At 39.8% G+C, this 15,524-nt stretch overlaps 1 protein-coding gene across 3 annotated transcripts in view; it reads left to right on the top strand.

Moving 5' to 3' along the window:
• INTS9 (integrator complex subunit 9) overlaps positions 1-15,524 on the top strand; it is a 106,121-nt gene that overhangs the window by 39,950 nt on the left and 50,647 nt on the right. For all 3 annotated transcript variants that reach the window (XM_059176866.1, XM_059176876.1, XM_059176885.1), the window contains 4 exons: positions 4,346-4,406; positions 7,687-7,749; positions 11,332-11,471; positions 13,878-13,964. In XM_059176866.1, coding sequence (XP_059032849.1) covers positions 4,346-4,406; positions 7,687-7,749; positions 11,332-11,471; positions 13,878-13,964 — 351 coding nt within the window. The remainder of the gene's footprint in view (positions 1-4,345; positions 4,407-7,686; positions 7,750-11,331; positions 11,472-13,877; positions 13,965-15,524) is intronic.

Here is a 15,524-nt window from a genome sequence, read left to right as displayed (position 1 = left end):
CTTTGCCCTTTGACTTAGTTTCCCCTTTAATCTAGAACTGTCTAGATCTCAATCATCATAGACCCAGAGAAGTCTTTTGATGCTGCCTTGACCAGTCCCTCTTTAGGGAACTTTGGACTAGACTGCATCATCATTTTTAACATCTGGTGCTCTTCTTGTGTGATTACTCAGGAGGACAAGTATGTTGTGTTCATGGTCACATCACCAGTACCTACATGCCTGACACATAAAGAAAGATTCATTATTGAATGAGTGAAAGTGAACACCTCATTCTCCTGCAGTACTATTATTACCACATGTTGAGGCTATTGCCTCCCTGTTCCCTCTTTATGGAAAACCTCCTCCACCCTCACCTCCTAATTCCTATTCCCAGCTCTCCCACAGCACCCCATGCTGTCAAAGGTGCCCTTTCTGTATGAACCCGTAACATTTCTGCTTACCCCATCATAGCTTTTATTTTATTCTGTTGTGATTGCTTTTTACCATTTCCCTGTACTAAAGTGCACACTCCTGAAACTCGAGGGTTATTTTACATACTGTCATATCCTTGCACTTTGTATACTTTGTTCAGAGTAAGCTTTTACAAATATTTTTTGAATGAATAAATGTAGTCATGCCTCTTACATTCTTTCCTGATTATAAAAGTAATGCATTTCAAAGTAAGAAGCTGGAAAAATGAAAAGTTAAAAGAGAAAATGAGTTGCATATCATGTTTTTTCTACCTTCCATTATTTTTTTAGGCTATAGATTATTTTTAAATGCTTTAGGCTATTTATTTACTTATGAGAATATTTTATCTATTTTTTAAAAAAATAAGTGGGAAAGGGGATTTAGTAGTATAGATATGTCATGGAGATGAATAGTACTGCATAAGGAATATGGTCATTAATATTGTAATAATGTATGGTGATATCCAGTGACTACAGTTATCGTAGTGAGCATTTAGTAATGTATAGAATTGTTGAATCACTGGGGCGCCTGGGTGGCTCAGTGGGTTGAGCCTCTACCTTCGGCTCAGGTCATGATCCCAGGGGCCTGGGATCGGGTCCCGCATAGGGCTCTCTGCTCAGCAGGGAGCAGGGAGCCTGCTTCTCCTCATCTCTCTCTCTGTCTGTCTCTCTGCCTATTTGTGATCTCTCTCTCTGTCAAATAAATAAATGAAATCTTTAAAAAAAAAAAAAAAGAATTGTTGAATCACTATGTTGTATACCTAAATCTAATGCTGTATGTCAATTGTACTTTAATAGTGTAAAATAAATAGCAGATCTTGTATACATGTGTTTTGGACTATAACATTTTTAATGGCACTTTTCCCTAAGAAATTATTGTTAATAAGAGATGGAAAGATGTTTTATCCATAATCATAATTTTTCTAATATATTCACCTATCATATTTTTTTTTATTGTGTTATGTTAGTCACCATACAGTACATCACTAGTTTTTGATGCAGTGTTCCAAGATTCATTGTTTGCATATAACACCCAGTGCTCCATACAGCACGTGCCCTCCTTAATACCTATCAGCGGGCTCACCCATCCCCTCATTCCCTTCCCCTCTAAAACCCTCAGCCTATTTCTCGGAGTCCACTAGGAGATGGAAAGATTTATCATCTATAATCATAATTTTTCTAATATCTTCACCTCCCGTTTTTTATCTAAGTAGATTTCTGTAGAGACTTCTGCCTCCTAATTTTAAAAAATTTACACAGTTGAAGGCCCCTGGGTGGTGCCATCAGCTAAGCATCCAACTCTTGGTTTCGGCTCACATCATGATGTCAGAGTCGTGAGATCAATTCCCATATCAGCTCCACACTGGGTGTGGAGGCTGCTTAAGATTCTCTCACTCTCCTTTTGCCCTCTCCAGCCCCCATGTGCACATGCACGCTTGCACACTTGCTCTCTTAAAAAAAAAAGTACACAGTCACATTCTGTAATACTAAAAACAATGTAATAAATCCCTTCCCCTTTGGTAACTTAAAAGTATACGGACTCTATGATGTAGTCATTAACTGATCAGAACTCAGTCACCAAATATTTTTATCTCTGTTGTCAGCATCCCTTTGCCATTGGTGACATGTTTCTGTGGCACTTCATCTGTGGCACTGTTGTTACAACATGGTCATTGCTCTTCTTTGAGCAATCAGTCCCATCAACTGGCAGTCTCTCAAATCCAGAATAACTACAGGTGTTTTGTAGAAGGCTTTGATGTTATTTTAAAAAGCGCTTAACAAGAACTAAAACTACAGTATCTGAGGGGCTCCTGGCTGGTTCAGTTGGAGGAGCATGTGACTCTCACCTCAGGATTGTAAGTTAACAGCCCTACGTTGGCTGTAGAGATTACTTAAAAATAAAATCTTTAAAAACAAAACAAACCTACAGCATCTGAAAATTTTGCTTTTTACACACTTATTGTCGGATGAACAGTGTAGCATTCTAATCAATTGTTGGTAGACAGCTAACTGAATCAGTCATCTGTAATTTGAAGGCTGATTTGTGGGTGTATGATAGGGAACAGACAGAATATCATGTCCTGTGATCCAGTTCTCGTTATAAAGGGAAGTGGATATTTACAGCCTTCCTTTAGAGAATTAGTGTGCATGAAATGAGAGCAGTATTCACGTTGTTTTGTCATTATACTTTCATTTGAGTGCTTGGTTTTTTTATTTGATCTGACAGTAAATATATTTTTCAACAAGTCTGGAAGTGAAGACATCCAAGTCTGAAAGAAGACATACATGTAACTATGAAATGAGATGGGAATTAAACAGCTAATGATAGAATATTTTTCTGAGAGGCTAGAGCAGAAAGCTCCCAGAGTTTAAAAAACAAGTTTATCAGGTATAACTTATACAAACCAAATTTACTCTGCTACTGGTAGTTTTCATTCCCAAGTATGAAATCCAAAATTCTCACTTTTTGATAAATAAAGAGCAAAATGTAAATAGAGAATAGAGGCAAGGGACCTGTGGGACTTCATTATCCTTATATTCGTACAACTTTTCTGTAAGTTTGGAGTTACGACAAAAAAGTTATCCCCCAAATTCCTATTTTTTTTTCTAAAATTAGATGAATATGTATTTTATGCAAGTTTTTAACCTTCCTTGAAGATTGGAAAATAGTCACAATATTTATGGGTTTTTTTAAGATTTCATTGATTTGAGAGCGAGCTAGCGAGCACAAGCAGGCAGAGCAGCAGGCAGAGGGAGAGGAGAAACAGACTCCCCACTAAGCGGGGAGCCCAACATGGGGCTCAGCCTGAGCCCAAGGCAGGCATTTAACCGACTGAGCCACCCAGGCACCCCAATATTTATATTTCTATTTGACTTTCATACCCTTTCACCTAACTACAAAGTCAGAACTTGATAAAAAACTATTTTGGCAAGAGGATGAGGGACTGTATACTAACTTAATTTCTGATATGGAGTCTTTCAGTCCCACGCCATTACTTTGCCCTTACTTTCACTTTACAAACTAATTTTGGGATGAAGTGCTAACATCCTCTTGCCATCCAGCTTGTACTTCCGATGTGCCTTTCTTCACATAACACCTTGGTCATTAAGTTTTTCTTTTTATCAGCATTTTTTCCCCTAAGTTATTTGCATTTTCAGCCTTCAGCATAATTCTAGTCAACTAATAGCATACACTCAAATCCTGAGATTGCCAGAAGTGAATGATTTCTGAATCTGGACTTTTTTAATGTAACATATATGTGAAATTAGCCTCATCTTCTGGAGATTATTCTACCAATGTATGTTGTCACTTTGTAATACTTAGGAGAACTAGGTTTATTTTCCGGAATTAGAAACCCAAGCCACAGGTGAGAAGTGACTAATATCTTTATAAACAGTGAATCCAGAATGTGGACTTGACTGAAATTCAGGTATTTTTATTTGCCTTGAATTCAGGCTGATAAGCAGCTAAGTATTCTTGTCAGAGCACCTGACCCCAGCTGCGTCTGTTTTCTCATCCACAATATGATGTTCCCGTTCAGCCCTCCCCTCAGGCTTATTGTCAAGCACAAGCAAGGGGCAGTCAGGGGCAGTCACTGGGAAACGATAAAATGTTGTATTGTCTCATCTTTCTTTTTTCTCTTTATTATTCTGCATAAGAGTCTTTTAATTTTCCCAATTTAGTGCTAAACTACTTGTCATTTTAATGTTCTGTTGCTGCATAATTCTTAAGCTTGTTACAACATGGTTATTTTTCATCTTTTCGATTAGTATTTTGAGTGGACATTGCCGCCAGCAATTTCAAAGTCTTTTTAACTTTATGGAGATGATACAGTCACCATGAAATCACTGAGGACTATAATCTATTTAGGATAATTTAATCTTTTGTTTTGCAGTCCCAGGCTGTCTAATCTTCCTGGCTGGTCCCTAAAGGATGGAAGTGCTTTCTTGGACAAGGTAATAATAACTGAGGCATATCTACACCCAGTGGAAGCCATCTTGTCATACCAGAGCCACCCAATAAAAATGTAATGGATGGGCTCATTTTTTTTCCTTTGTATTCTCTGAAAATTCCCAAGATCCATGTAGGGTCTTCAGTACTTGGTGATTATTTTTAAGAGCCTTTTAGGGAATCTCAGTGTTCAGATTCAAGTCTGTATAAAAATCTAAGAACTTCTGCTGCAAATACATTTTATCACCACAGAAAGAAAAACTATTATTTTTAGAATTGCGATGAGAGTTTCAAAGGTATTGCCTATAGAGACTTCCATCCAGTTCGTTCTATTTTCAGGCTGTTACTGACTCCATGACGGGAAGGAGTAAAACTTTTTTTAAAAAACAACTTTAAAATCCTCAAGAATGTGAGTTTTAAACTGCTTCCGTCAGCAGTTAGGTAAGGTGGGCTTTGAGAAGAGTTTGGTTCTCACTCTTTGGGTGAAGAGAGGCCATGGAAGGAGGGCAGTGTCATCGTCTGATCAGATCACTCTGGCTGCCATTGGAGAACAGACTGCAAAGCCAGTGTGAACTTTCCAGGCGATGTGTTCTTGGGGGAGTAGGAAGGGAAACATGTTCTTGGGTAAATTTAGGTAGAGGGCCTTCTAAACTATGAGCTATCATCTTCTCATTCCAACCTTTCCCAGTAGCCTAGAATGGACAGCCTTATATAGGTCATGAAAAAAGAGCATAGTTCTAGGAATCTAGGATTTGGGATTTTATTGTGACGAGTCACTGACTAGGCCTACAGTAAGTGACTTAAATAACTTTTTTCTTCGAGGCTGTTGAATTTTTGACATTAGATTGTCTTCACAGTAATTCCTTCTTCAGATCAGTTTTTAGGCAGTTAATTTATAAAGAGAGACCAGAGGTATAAAAAAATGTTAAAACGATCATCTAGTTGCATTTTCTACTAAAAAGATCAGAGGTAAAAGAAGGTTGAAAACTGTAAAGCTCATCCATGCCGTTCTTAGTCCTCTAAATCATTCTTTCTGTCTCAAATTTCACAATTGAAAGACCGAAGAAATTTAAAGATCCTTAAAAAGAATCATCCATGTAAGGCATTTCCTTCTAACAACAGGTATTGTTAAATAAAGAGTTGCTCTTCTTACAGAATTAATTTCTTTAACTGCACCCCAACCTCCACTGTAGGGCAAATGCATAATTTGAAGCCAGATTTCCCTCCTAGCTAGTCACATAAAATTATGTGACATTCAGGAACCTGTGCACCTGATTTCAGTCTAACTCTCCTGCTGGCTATAAATCATTGTTCCCTGAGAGAAAGACTCAGAAGCATCCCATTACCGGTGCATTGTGAGCGAAAATGACTTGCATGTGTATGTGGGAGCATTTCATTAGAAGGGAGTGGTGAATAAAATACAGAGACACCGTAAGTGTGTGGAATGGCAAATATGCTTCTCCAGACCAGGAAGGATGAGAGCCTCATGTCACGTGAGGTGGACATGCCCTGATGTGTAGCATTACGGGGAAGAAGATTACATGGGCAATTTAAGACCAGGCAGGACTTTGAAATTTCCATGATTTGTCTTTAATCATATTTAGCCTCATCCTGAGGGAGTTGGGAGTCTTTTCCCATTAAACATAATTGCTCTTTTGTTTTTTGCTAGCAGGTACATTGTAATTAAGAACTGTTTTCAGTCCGTTTTTGGCTCAGTCTTTCACTGTTTAAATGGTAGTCCTATAAGAAGAGGAATCTGTTTATTATAGTGAAAGACAAGGAGATGAAGTCTTCTGTCAGGGTTCTGATAGAAGACTTGTAAAATTCAAAAGGAAAATCACATATAGTTAATACCCTAATTTCAGATAAAGATTGAGAGTGGAACCATGCAGACTCTAAAATATAAAGACATACATAGACTATATAGACATACATGTTCATTGAGTAATGAAAACATGATGGAACAAAATTCTAACAGTATTTTTCTTTTTCTGGAAAGAGCAAACTATCAACCAAACACTGACTTTTACTGGTTTCCTTATAACGTCTTAGAAAACTTTAACCTTAATGATCCAAAAAAAATTCTCCACAGATTTCAGTGTAAAGTATGAGTGAGGGAAGACAACAACTTTAGTGGCCTTCAGGAAGCACTGTAGCAGCCCCTGTTGGCGGCCCTCTCATGCTTCTTCTCTGCATTGCTCTGTCATAATTTCAGATGCCAATACTTGTATGAGTCTGCCAGAGAGATTTTCTCCCTGAAGTCGCATGAAATGCAGGAGCTGCCATGTAAATATCCCTTATCACTTGCCCCTGAGAATGGTGACTCCAAGGTGTATGTTTTATACCATTTCTTCGAGTTCCCAGTGGGAATAAGTCCCAGCTGTACGCAGTGGTATGTAGCTCAGTAACATACCATTGTCACCCCTCTTCCTTTCCCCTTATCACTTGCCTGTCCTCCAGCTTTTTTCTCAGCACTTCCCTCTTAGCTCATACTCACCCTTTTCTTGAGATCTGTTAGTGAGGGAATCCAAACTAAGGCATATTAAATATCGTAGGTCATGAGCAGAGTGGGAATTGTAGTATATCTCTTTCTATATAAGTATACTTTTTTCTTTTGAATGAATACATGTGGTTTACAATCCCAAATAAATTATATGCTCTGCAAGGACAAAGATTATATTCACAGAGGTGATAGCGATCATGGTTGTTTAATTCCTACCCTCTACTCTTAATTTCCCTCCTTGTTTGCCCCTTGCCCCTCAAACCTTAGTAGGAGGAAGAAAAGGCTGTAAATCATTTGTCTGAGGCCAAGACTCCTAAGGCGCTTACATAACAACATCACTTAGAAGTGCCTCATCCCCAGATTTCTGTTCTCTTGGGTCTTAGATGGGACCCAGGAATGTTTATTTCCATCCGAGTTCCCAGATTATTCTGGTATTGCTAGTATGAACTGCAAAACTGTGCTGGAAACTCAAGATGCAGTGCTGAAAAGCACTGCATCATGAGTTAGAAAGCAGCATATGTCCATACATGCCTTAAAAAGGCATGTACATTTAGAGAATGTACATTCAAATTCTGAGTTAGCCACCAACCAGCGTTTTAAGGCACGTAGCCTCCCTGAGCCTAAACAAGAAAACAGTTGACCTGAGTAACCTTCTGGCTGCCCTCCAACTCTTTGGAAGTCTGTGATTCTTCATGGAAAGTTTGATTTGGGAATGAAGTTTCTTTGGTGCTGTGTCTGTTGGATATCTCTTCCTAGAATTTTTTCCTTTTTGTACCTTTTAGGAGCTAAAAGAATGCTCAGGTCATGTATTTGTGGATTCCGTGCCTGAATTCTGCCTGCCAGAGGTAAGATGAAAGTGATTCTTATTGTTGAAACAAAACATCTCTCTCAAAATGAAATCAAGAATTAATTCTAAGGGGCTTAGTAGCTTTCTGTTTTCAAATTGAAATGAATCTCTTATTCTGGCACAGTATTATACAACTAAAATATAATCATTTAGGAGCTTTTTATATTATCTGTAAGAAATTTAACTCTCCTTTTGCATTCCTTGCTCCTTCTACAACCCCACTGACACTTTGTACCAGGGCATAGTTTTGAGCAAGGTACTGAAATAACTCAAGTCTTTCAGCTTTATAATTATATGCCTGTGCCTTCGATAAGCCATACTTTTTGTAGTCTTACTTACAGTAGGTAATTGGGAATTGCTGTTATTCAGCCAATACAGTAAACTGTAAAAATTCTTGCTGACTTGAAATATCATATCAAATATTGCTTGAAATTCACAGATTCTGAATTGAGCCATGGATACCTATTGCTTACATATTATTATCACTGTGAGACTTGTTATAAGAGTCTGGGGCCAGTTTTATCATTTTAGAGAAAATGAAGATCAGTCACCATTCATGTTAAAGGTATTTAAGCCCAGCTAACAATCCTCATCTCTAGCGCGGCGTAGATGGCATTCTCAACAGACAGATAATGTATAGGGAGGCCAGGTTCCTGAGGAAATCCATGAGAGAAGCCACCATCCTGTTTTTTCCATGCACCCAGTGGATTACAGTGCTTGTAGGAGATGCTTTCACAGTTCGATGCCAAAAGAAAATTTGGAATACTTTTTCCCCTATTTTTGTACTCTCTTCCTGCCTCTCTTTCCATTTCAACACTCTCTGTAGATAAACTTTTTTTCTTCAAAGTATGTTTATGCGTCCTTTTGGGATAGTGGAATGAAAGAGAAGAAAGATAAAGTAATTGAAGGTGGCAGTTCAGGGAACAAGTTTGAGATAAAGTCATAAGAATAAGGGTGAAGATAAAGCATTACCAAGAATCCTGAGCTCTTCTAACTGCTATTCAAATCTTTTGTCCCCTTCATTTGTCATTTAGGAATTAGTGGGGCAGGTCCCCATCTGTTCAAAGATTCCTAATCCCAAGTGCTACATTTATTTTCAGTTTTCTACATATGGCACTGACTGGTGCAACCTTCAGTTTATGGACAACAGCGTAGAATTTATGAATTGTTCTCTAAAGACTTTCTGACCTGCTCCATGGAGCACTAAAAAATCAGAAATTGGAATTAAACAATGACCATTTCACAGTTCATCTTTCATTGTGCTAAAGGATTATCAATATATTTAGGCTTCTAGAGCTGTTGTGTAAGGTTTTTCAACTTGTATTGTCTTGTGGTTGGTATCAAATTAATAATAGTCACTATTTTAAGGTAGAGGTAGGGTATTTATGACTGGGAGAAAAAATAGAGTCACAGGATCAGGAGAGAGGTACTTACTCCAGTCCAGTCTTCACAGCCTTGTAGGTGAGCCAGGCAGACCTACTTCCAGCTTCAGTGAATTTATAATCTAGTGCAACTACCTGAAATATTTTTTGTATCCCCCAAAGTCCACACTGTAGACTGAGTTTGAGGTTTAGGGCAGTATAGTAAGCAGCCAGTAAATTATGAGTGTTTGACCCAGTTCATGGTCTGTAGAACCCAAGTGTATCTGTATACAAGTTGAATATTAAAATAATCCTCATTGGATTTCATCAAGTGAAAGAATATAAGCAAATATATAAATGTGGGTATATAAACATGGATTGGATGTTAAATTTATTTCTCAGAGGAAAAATGTTTGTATAGGCACTCTTGATAGATATAGATATATATAGATATAGATATAAATTTTTTTCCCCCTTCCAGCTGTCCTCACCAGATTTCTCATGATTCTAGACTCTGTGGGCTGATTCTTACATATGATAAAGAAATTTCAAACTCACCCAGTTTCTATACAGAAGAAGGAAAGTGGAGATGCTTTTGAGCTTTCTTGTTGCTTCAGCTATTGTTCCCTTGTTTTCTTCTGGATCTGTCATCCTGTGATTATATCTTGATTTTCTTATTTGTTTAAAAATGGTTCTAGAGAGGTTGTAGGGAACAGAACTAGTGGAATGTTACATGACCCTTCGTTATGAGGGTACTGTCTTGGAAGTGCCATGCACCATGGACTTAAGGGTGGTATAAATTGGCTATTACTATCATTAGGCATTTTATTCACACAGATTGCCATTGCCCTAGCAATGAGTAGCTTCTGACCTCTGATCTACATGCTGTCCTCAAGAGCTGATTTTGTCTTGGTGGCTTTATTAAATTAACTTATTTCATATGTGAAGCCATTGAACTAGAAAATACCCACAGCCCAAATGGCACACCGTCTCTATTATTTGCAAAGACGGAACAGATATCTTTGTTACTACCTCTCTGTGGGAGACATACTAGCTCAATAACCCACTCTCCGAGCTAAAACATTTCCGTGGCTTACCCCATGCTGTCCTTAGTGCACCATGCAGTTTCTCAGAGGGAACTTCAGTAATCAAGATGATGTCTGTGAGCCAGAGTGACACGTTTTCCCACAGAAGGTGCAGTTAAAATGCTGCATCGCTCCAATGACAGGGCACCAGGCCTTGCTTTGCACTGGCTCCCACAGCTGGGAGGGGACAGAGATGAGTCACACAGGATCCTTAACCTTAGAGACATTTAGTGCTGGAGGGACAGAGCAGTACTTTGAGGAGCTTTGAGGAACTTTTGCGTAGAAATTGTTGTGAGAGGGACGTCCATAAAATGCATTAGCGGTTCCGAGGAAGAGATGTTGGGTTTTTTGTTTGGTTGGTTTTTTTTCCTCACCTGGGCAAATCAGGAAGGCTTAATGGAAAAAGAGAATTGAGCCTTAAAAGACAGAAAGGACTTAACTATATGGGAAAACAATCTCTTCTACGCAAAGAGTTTTTATAAAATTTACTAACCATGACTGGCATTTTCCCTTTTCATGGGACCTTAATAAGGGAGTAAAAGGTAAATTTGTGGTGAAGGCTAGGGCAGAATATGAGAGTATAGTTTCCTTTTGTGATTCTGCCACAAAATTTTTGTTGTTATTGTTCTCTGTCCAGCACCAGTAGTCAAAAGTTATCTCAAAAAAGGAAAAAAAGTTTCCGCCTGCCTTTGACTTGTGAAGAGCTAGTTTCGGCCTGCTTCTTCCTCTGATACCAGTAAATCCATGGTGGTCGTGCCTTATGTTCTCATTCCCCTCACAGCTTCTGTTGTGCACTCTCTGCTTCATGGTAACTGGTTGCACTTGCCAGGCAGCAGCTGCTGGAGTGTCCTGTTGACGTTTACACTCGTATGTGAAACTCAGAGCTCTATTTTAGTAAAATCAGAGTGCTGCCAGAGCACTCCTGCGTTCTCATTAGCCATCCTGCTCTGCTACTTAATGTCAATATTAGGAAATACCCTAAAATGAGAGAACAGAAGTGTTGCAGGAAAGGCATCATTATTCTGTAGTACAAAAATGACTTCTCTGCATTCTGACAGCATCATTTTTCAGTCACTTCTTGCTGATCTGTGTGCCCTGAACAGAAATGTATCATTCCCTCCCCTTCCTTTGCAGACCGAGCTAATAGATCTGTCTACGGTAGATGTGATCCTCATCTCTAACTACCACTGCATGATGGCGCTGCCCTACATCACTGAGCACACTGGTTTCACAGGCACGGTGTACGCCACAGAGCCCACCGTTCAGATCGGCAGGTGAGAGCCATTCTTCTTACCCCAGGAGAAAGTGGCTGAAGCACTCCTTTCTTCCCTGGGGACCGTGTAATAGTGTCCTGCCACGAGGCTGTCTCCTCCTGAGTAGCTAACCCAAAGAATTAGTATGAATAGATGACTCTCTAAATAAAACAAGTGCTCACCGGAATCGCCTTGAGGTTAATGCAGTGAGTAATCTTGGTCTTTTTGTTGTTGTTGTTGTTTTTGAAACAAAGATGGGAGGAAGGTGTTGGCGGAGACAGCTCCTCTGTGCAGGTGATACTAATTAGGGAAGGTAATGTTGAGTAAGACACCACAGAGTTGCAAGGTGAAGAGCTTCAGGAGAAAGCAGCATAACACATTTAAAAAAAGAAGAAATTTTATTACTTTTTTTGAGAATTCCCCTCCTTTATGATTTAGCACAGACTATAAACGGAGACAGCTTGCAGAAAACAGGGTAAGTAATTAGATGGTTGAGTTGAATGCTTTTGACAGAGTGCAACTCAGAACTCTAAGGAGCAAAAGGAGCCTTCCTTTGACTCTGAGAACACTCCGCCATCCGTCCCTCTGCCCCTCCCAAGCCTTCATGACACAGGTGGTTGCTTCAAGTAGCCCTAGCATCATTCTGTGAGAGAAAAGTTATGTGGAGAAAATCACCAATACATCTGGGTGGCTTAGTTGGTTATGCAACTGCCTTCAGCTCAGGTCATGATCTCAGGATCCTGGTATTGAGCCCCGCATTGGGCTCCCTGCTCAGTAGGGAGTCTACTTCCCCCCTTCCTGCTCCCCCTACTTGTGCTCTCTTTCTCTCTGTCAAATAAATTAATAAAATATATATATATATATATATATTTTTTTTAATTACCTACCCCTGAAAAAAGCTTTGAAGCAAACTAACAAGTATGGTGAAAGGTAAAGATATTAAGACTCAAAAGGGGGGATCAAGGTGTTGATACGGACTCTTAGCTTTGGGTACCAGTGTCTTACAAAAGTGCAACAAGGTGGAATTAAACAGAGATGAAACCAAATATGCCTTGGTTTATGTGTCAGCTCCCATTAAAGAGCATGTAGTGTGTACAGAGAAACATCAGGGAATCTGAGGAAGAAACAGTACAAGGAAGTAAAACAGAGACGATGGATCAGTTGCAGGGAAAGGATAGGCTGAAAACATGAGATTCTAGTCTGAAAAAGTTACAGCATGAGGAAGGACACACCAGACTCCAGAGAGCTACAGCCAGAATAATAATGCACCTCGATCCCAGGTCTTTGAATGCTGAAACTAGTGCTGCTCCTTCAATATGAAAGAAGGAGATGGGATTAGGAATAAATAAATCTGGTGAAAATGAAATGGAAGTTGTTCAGTATTCAGATGCTAGTAAATTGATGGCTTTGCATGTCTCTGTGCTCATTGGGAGAGGATTTAAGTTAATATGGATCATCTGTACTGGATTCTGAAAGGGGATTCAAGAGATTAAAAAATCTATTTCTTGCTTTTTGATCATTCTCTAGCCTTGCAGGAGTCTAACTGTCTCTGTGCCATGTCGTTCTCAGAGCACATGTATCATGGATCCTCTCGAGTGAGGCATTTCTTCAGTTCCCTCAGTTATGATTCCATTGTAATCCATCTTGTGGTCTGCACACACAACCTGTCCCTTTGCAGGTGCTTGAGTTAGGCTTTTAGGAGTAATCCTTAGAGTATTTTTCCACATGGAATTTTGTAAATCCCCAAAATACATGTCAAGAGAACGTACTTTTCCAGTTTAAAATGTCCAATTAATATTGTCATTAAAAAAATCTGCCCCACCCTGCTACCACCACAATCAGGTACTTCACAGTCATTTGACTTTTTCCCCTTTTATATTTTTAGTTATATAAAGGCAGAGATCTTAAGAGAGAGAGTTAAACCACGGTCTTGTGTATTTCAGTGTTCAAAGATAAGATGCATGTGAGGCTTGTTTTAAAGGTGAATTAAATCATTTATGTTTGAAATGTTTAACATGGAAGTTCAGTGAGATGGTTGGGGTTTGGTTCAGGTTTATGTAGAAGAGTGTCCAAGTTTATATGCAACAGAAAGAAAGATGATTGGGATGGAGGGAAGGCAGGCCAGCCCATTTGTCTTGACTGCAATGTTAAGAGTACAGTGTTTTTCTTTTTTTTTTTTTTTTTTTTTTTTTAAAGATTTTATTTATTTATTTGACAGAGATCACAAGTAGGCAGAGAGGCAAGCAGAGAGAGAGAGAGGAGGAAGCAGGCTCCCAGCAGGGAGCCTGATGCGGGACTCGATCCCAGGACCCTGAGATCACGACCTGAGCCGAAGGCAGCGGCCCAACCCACTGAGCCACCCAGGCGCCCAAGAGTACAGTGTTTTTCTTCTCCTTTTGTGACGTTCACCACTTTTCTCTTTATCAGGCTTCTCATGGAAGAGCTGGTGAATTTCATTGAGAGAGTGCCCAAGGCTCAGTCTGCCTCCTTGTGGAAGAACAAAGATATTCAGCGGTGAGCAATAGGCCTGTATGTTCCTCTGGACAGTAGACCCTAGGATTTGCAAAACAGTCTCATTTGTTTTCTTATATGTTACGCTTTAACATTTATACTGTTAGAACTAGAGATTCTCTTTTCCTTGTTTTAGGGAAGGGCTGTGTTTGATTCAACCAACACACAGTGGGAGGCAATCATGCCTTGTCCAAGGTACTGTGCTGTGTCTGAGTTTTTAAAAATTAGTAAAACAATTGGCACTGTCTTTGAGGTGCTCAGGGGTTGATGGGAAATCAGATCATTAACAGTTAAATTGCAGTCTTCGGTGGCATATATTGTAAGAGGTGCTTTTCATGATGCTGTAGACCGTCAGAAAATGAAGAACTTTCTGTGTATGGAAGCTGAGGAGGACGTCCCTTAGGAGATGACAATGAAAGTGGGTCTTGGAGGAAGAAGAGGACTCTGCAGGATAGAAAAGATGAGGAAGTGCGTTCAGACACAGCATGATGGGATATAGTGTATTGGGGGACCAGGGAGAAGTAGATTAGAGTGGGAAGGCGGAGAGAAGAGGTGAGAGTTGAAACTAGAGAGGTACATTGGAACAAGATAATGAAGAATCTGATATGTAAAGTTTGAGTTTTATAAGATGGAGAGTGGGGAGTCCCTCTGTGGCTTATAAGGAGAGTGATGTGATCACATATTTGTTTGGGGGAAAGTAACTCTGGAAGCAGCGTGGGGGATCAATGGGGGTACAGAGACAGGAGCAGAAGACCAGGGGTCGGACTGTCAGAAACCCAGGCAAGAATAAAAGCCTGAACTGAGGCAGTAGCAGTGAGCATGAAGAGTCTGACTTAAAAGACATTTCTAAGACAGAATTGAAATCAATTGGTAAGAACTGTAGAAGAGGCTATGAAGTCAGCCTTAGGAAGATAGGAGGAGAGCTGAGTGGAAGCCAAGGGAGAAAAGAAGTTTCCCCAAACCTGGGCTTGTCAGTGGTATTAGATGCTGCAGAAATATCCTGTAAAATGAAGATGAGACCCTTGGTTAGGAAATCCTAGAGAGATTCATTTTATTTGAGTAGGAAGCCAAACCAGATTTTAAGAGGTGACAGAAGTAGAAATACAATGGCGGAGGGAAGGAGGCAACTTGATTCTACTTCCAGGCTCTCGTATTTCATTGGACACCAGCCAGTCTTTAGCTTACTGCAGTTTCTCTGAGCCTCCCAGCTGCTGCCCTACCTCCTGGCCCCACAGTGGTCCCAGCCTTCCAGGCCTCGCATCCAGGGTCTGGAGTAAAAACTTGTCTTTGGCTTTTTAGGTAATGGGTATCCCATATGTGCCTACCTAGGTCCACTGTTTTTCAGCCACCTTGCCACTGACTTCTCTTTCCCTCTAGGTCAATAACTTGTTAGCTCTCTAGTTATCTGAGCTTTGGAATGTCTTAGTTTTTGTGAATGTTGTTCTGAGAGAATATGTATGTATAGGGGCATCTGGGTGGCTCAACCAATCAAGCTTCCTACTCTTGAATTCGGCTCACGTCATGATCTCAGGGCCCTGCAGGAAGTCTGCTTCTCCTTCTCCC

Source organism: Mustela lutreola, chromosome 1 (assembly GCF_030435805.1).
Source record: "Mustela lutreola isolate mMusLut2 chromosome 1, mMusLut2.pri, whole genome shotgun sequence".
Lineage (NCBI taxonomy): Eukaryota > Metazoa > Chordata > Mammalia > Carnivora > Mustelidae > Mustela > Mustela lutreola.
This window is presented reverse-complemented; position numbering and strand designations above follow the sequence as displayed.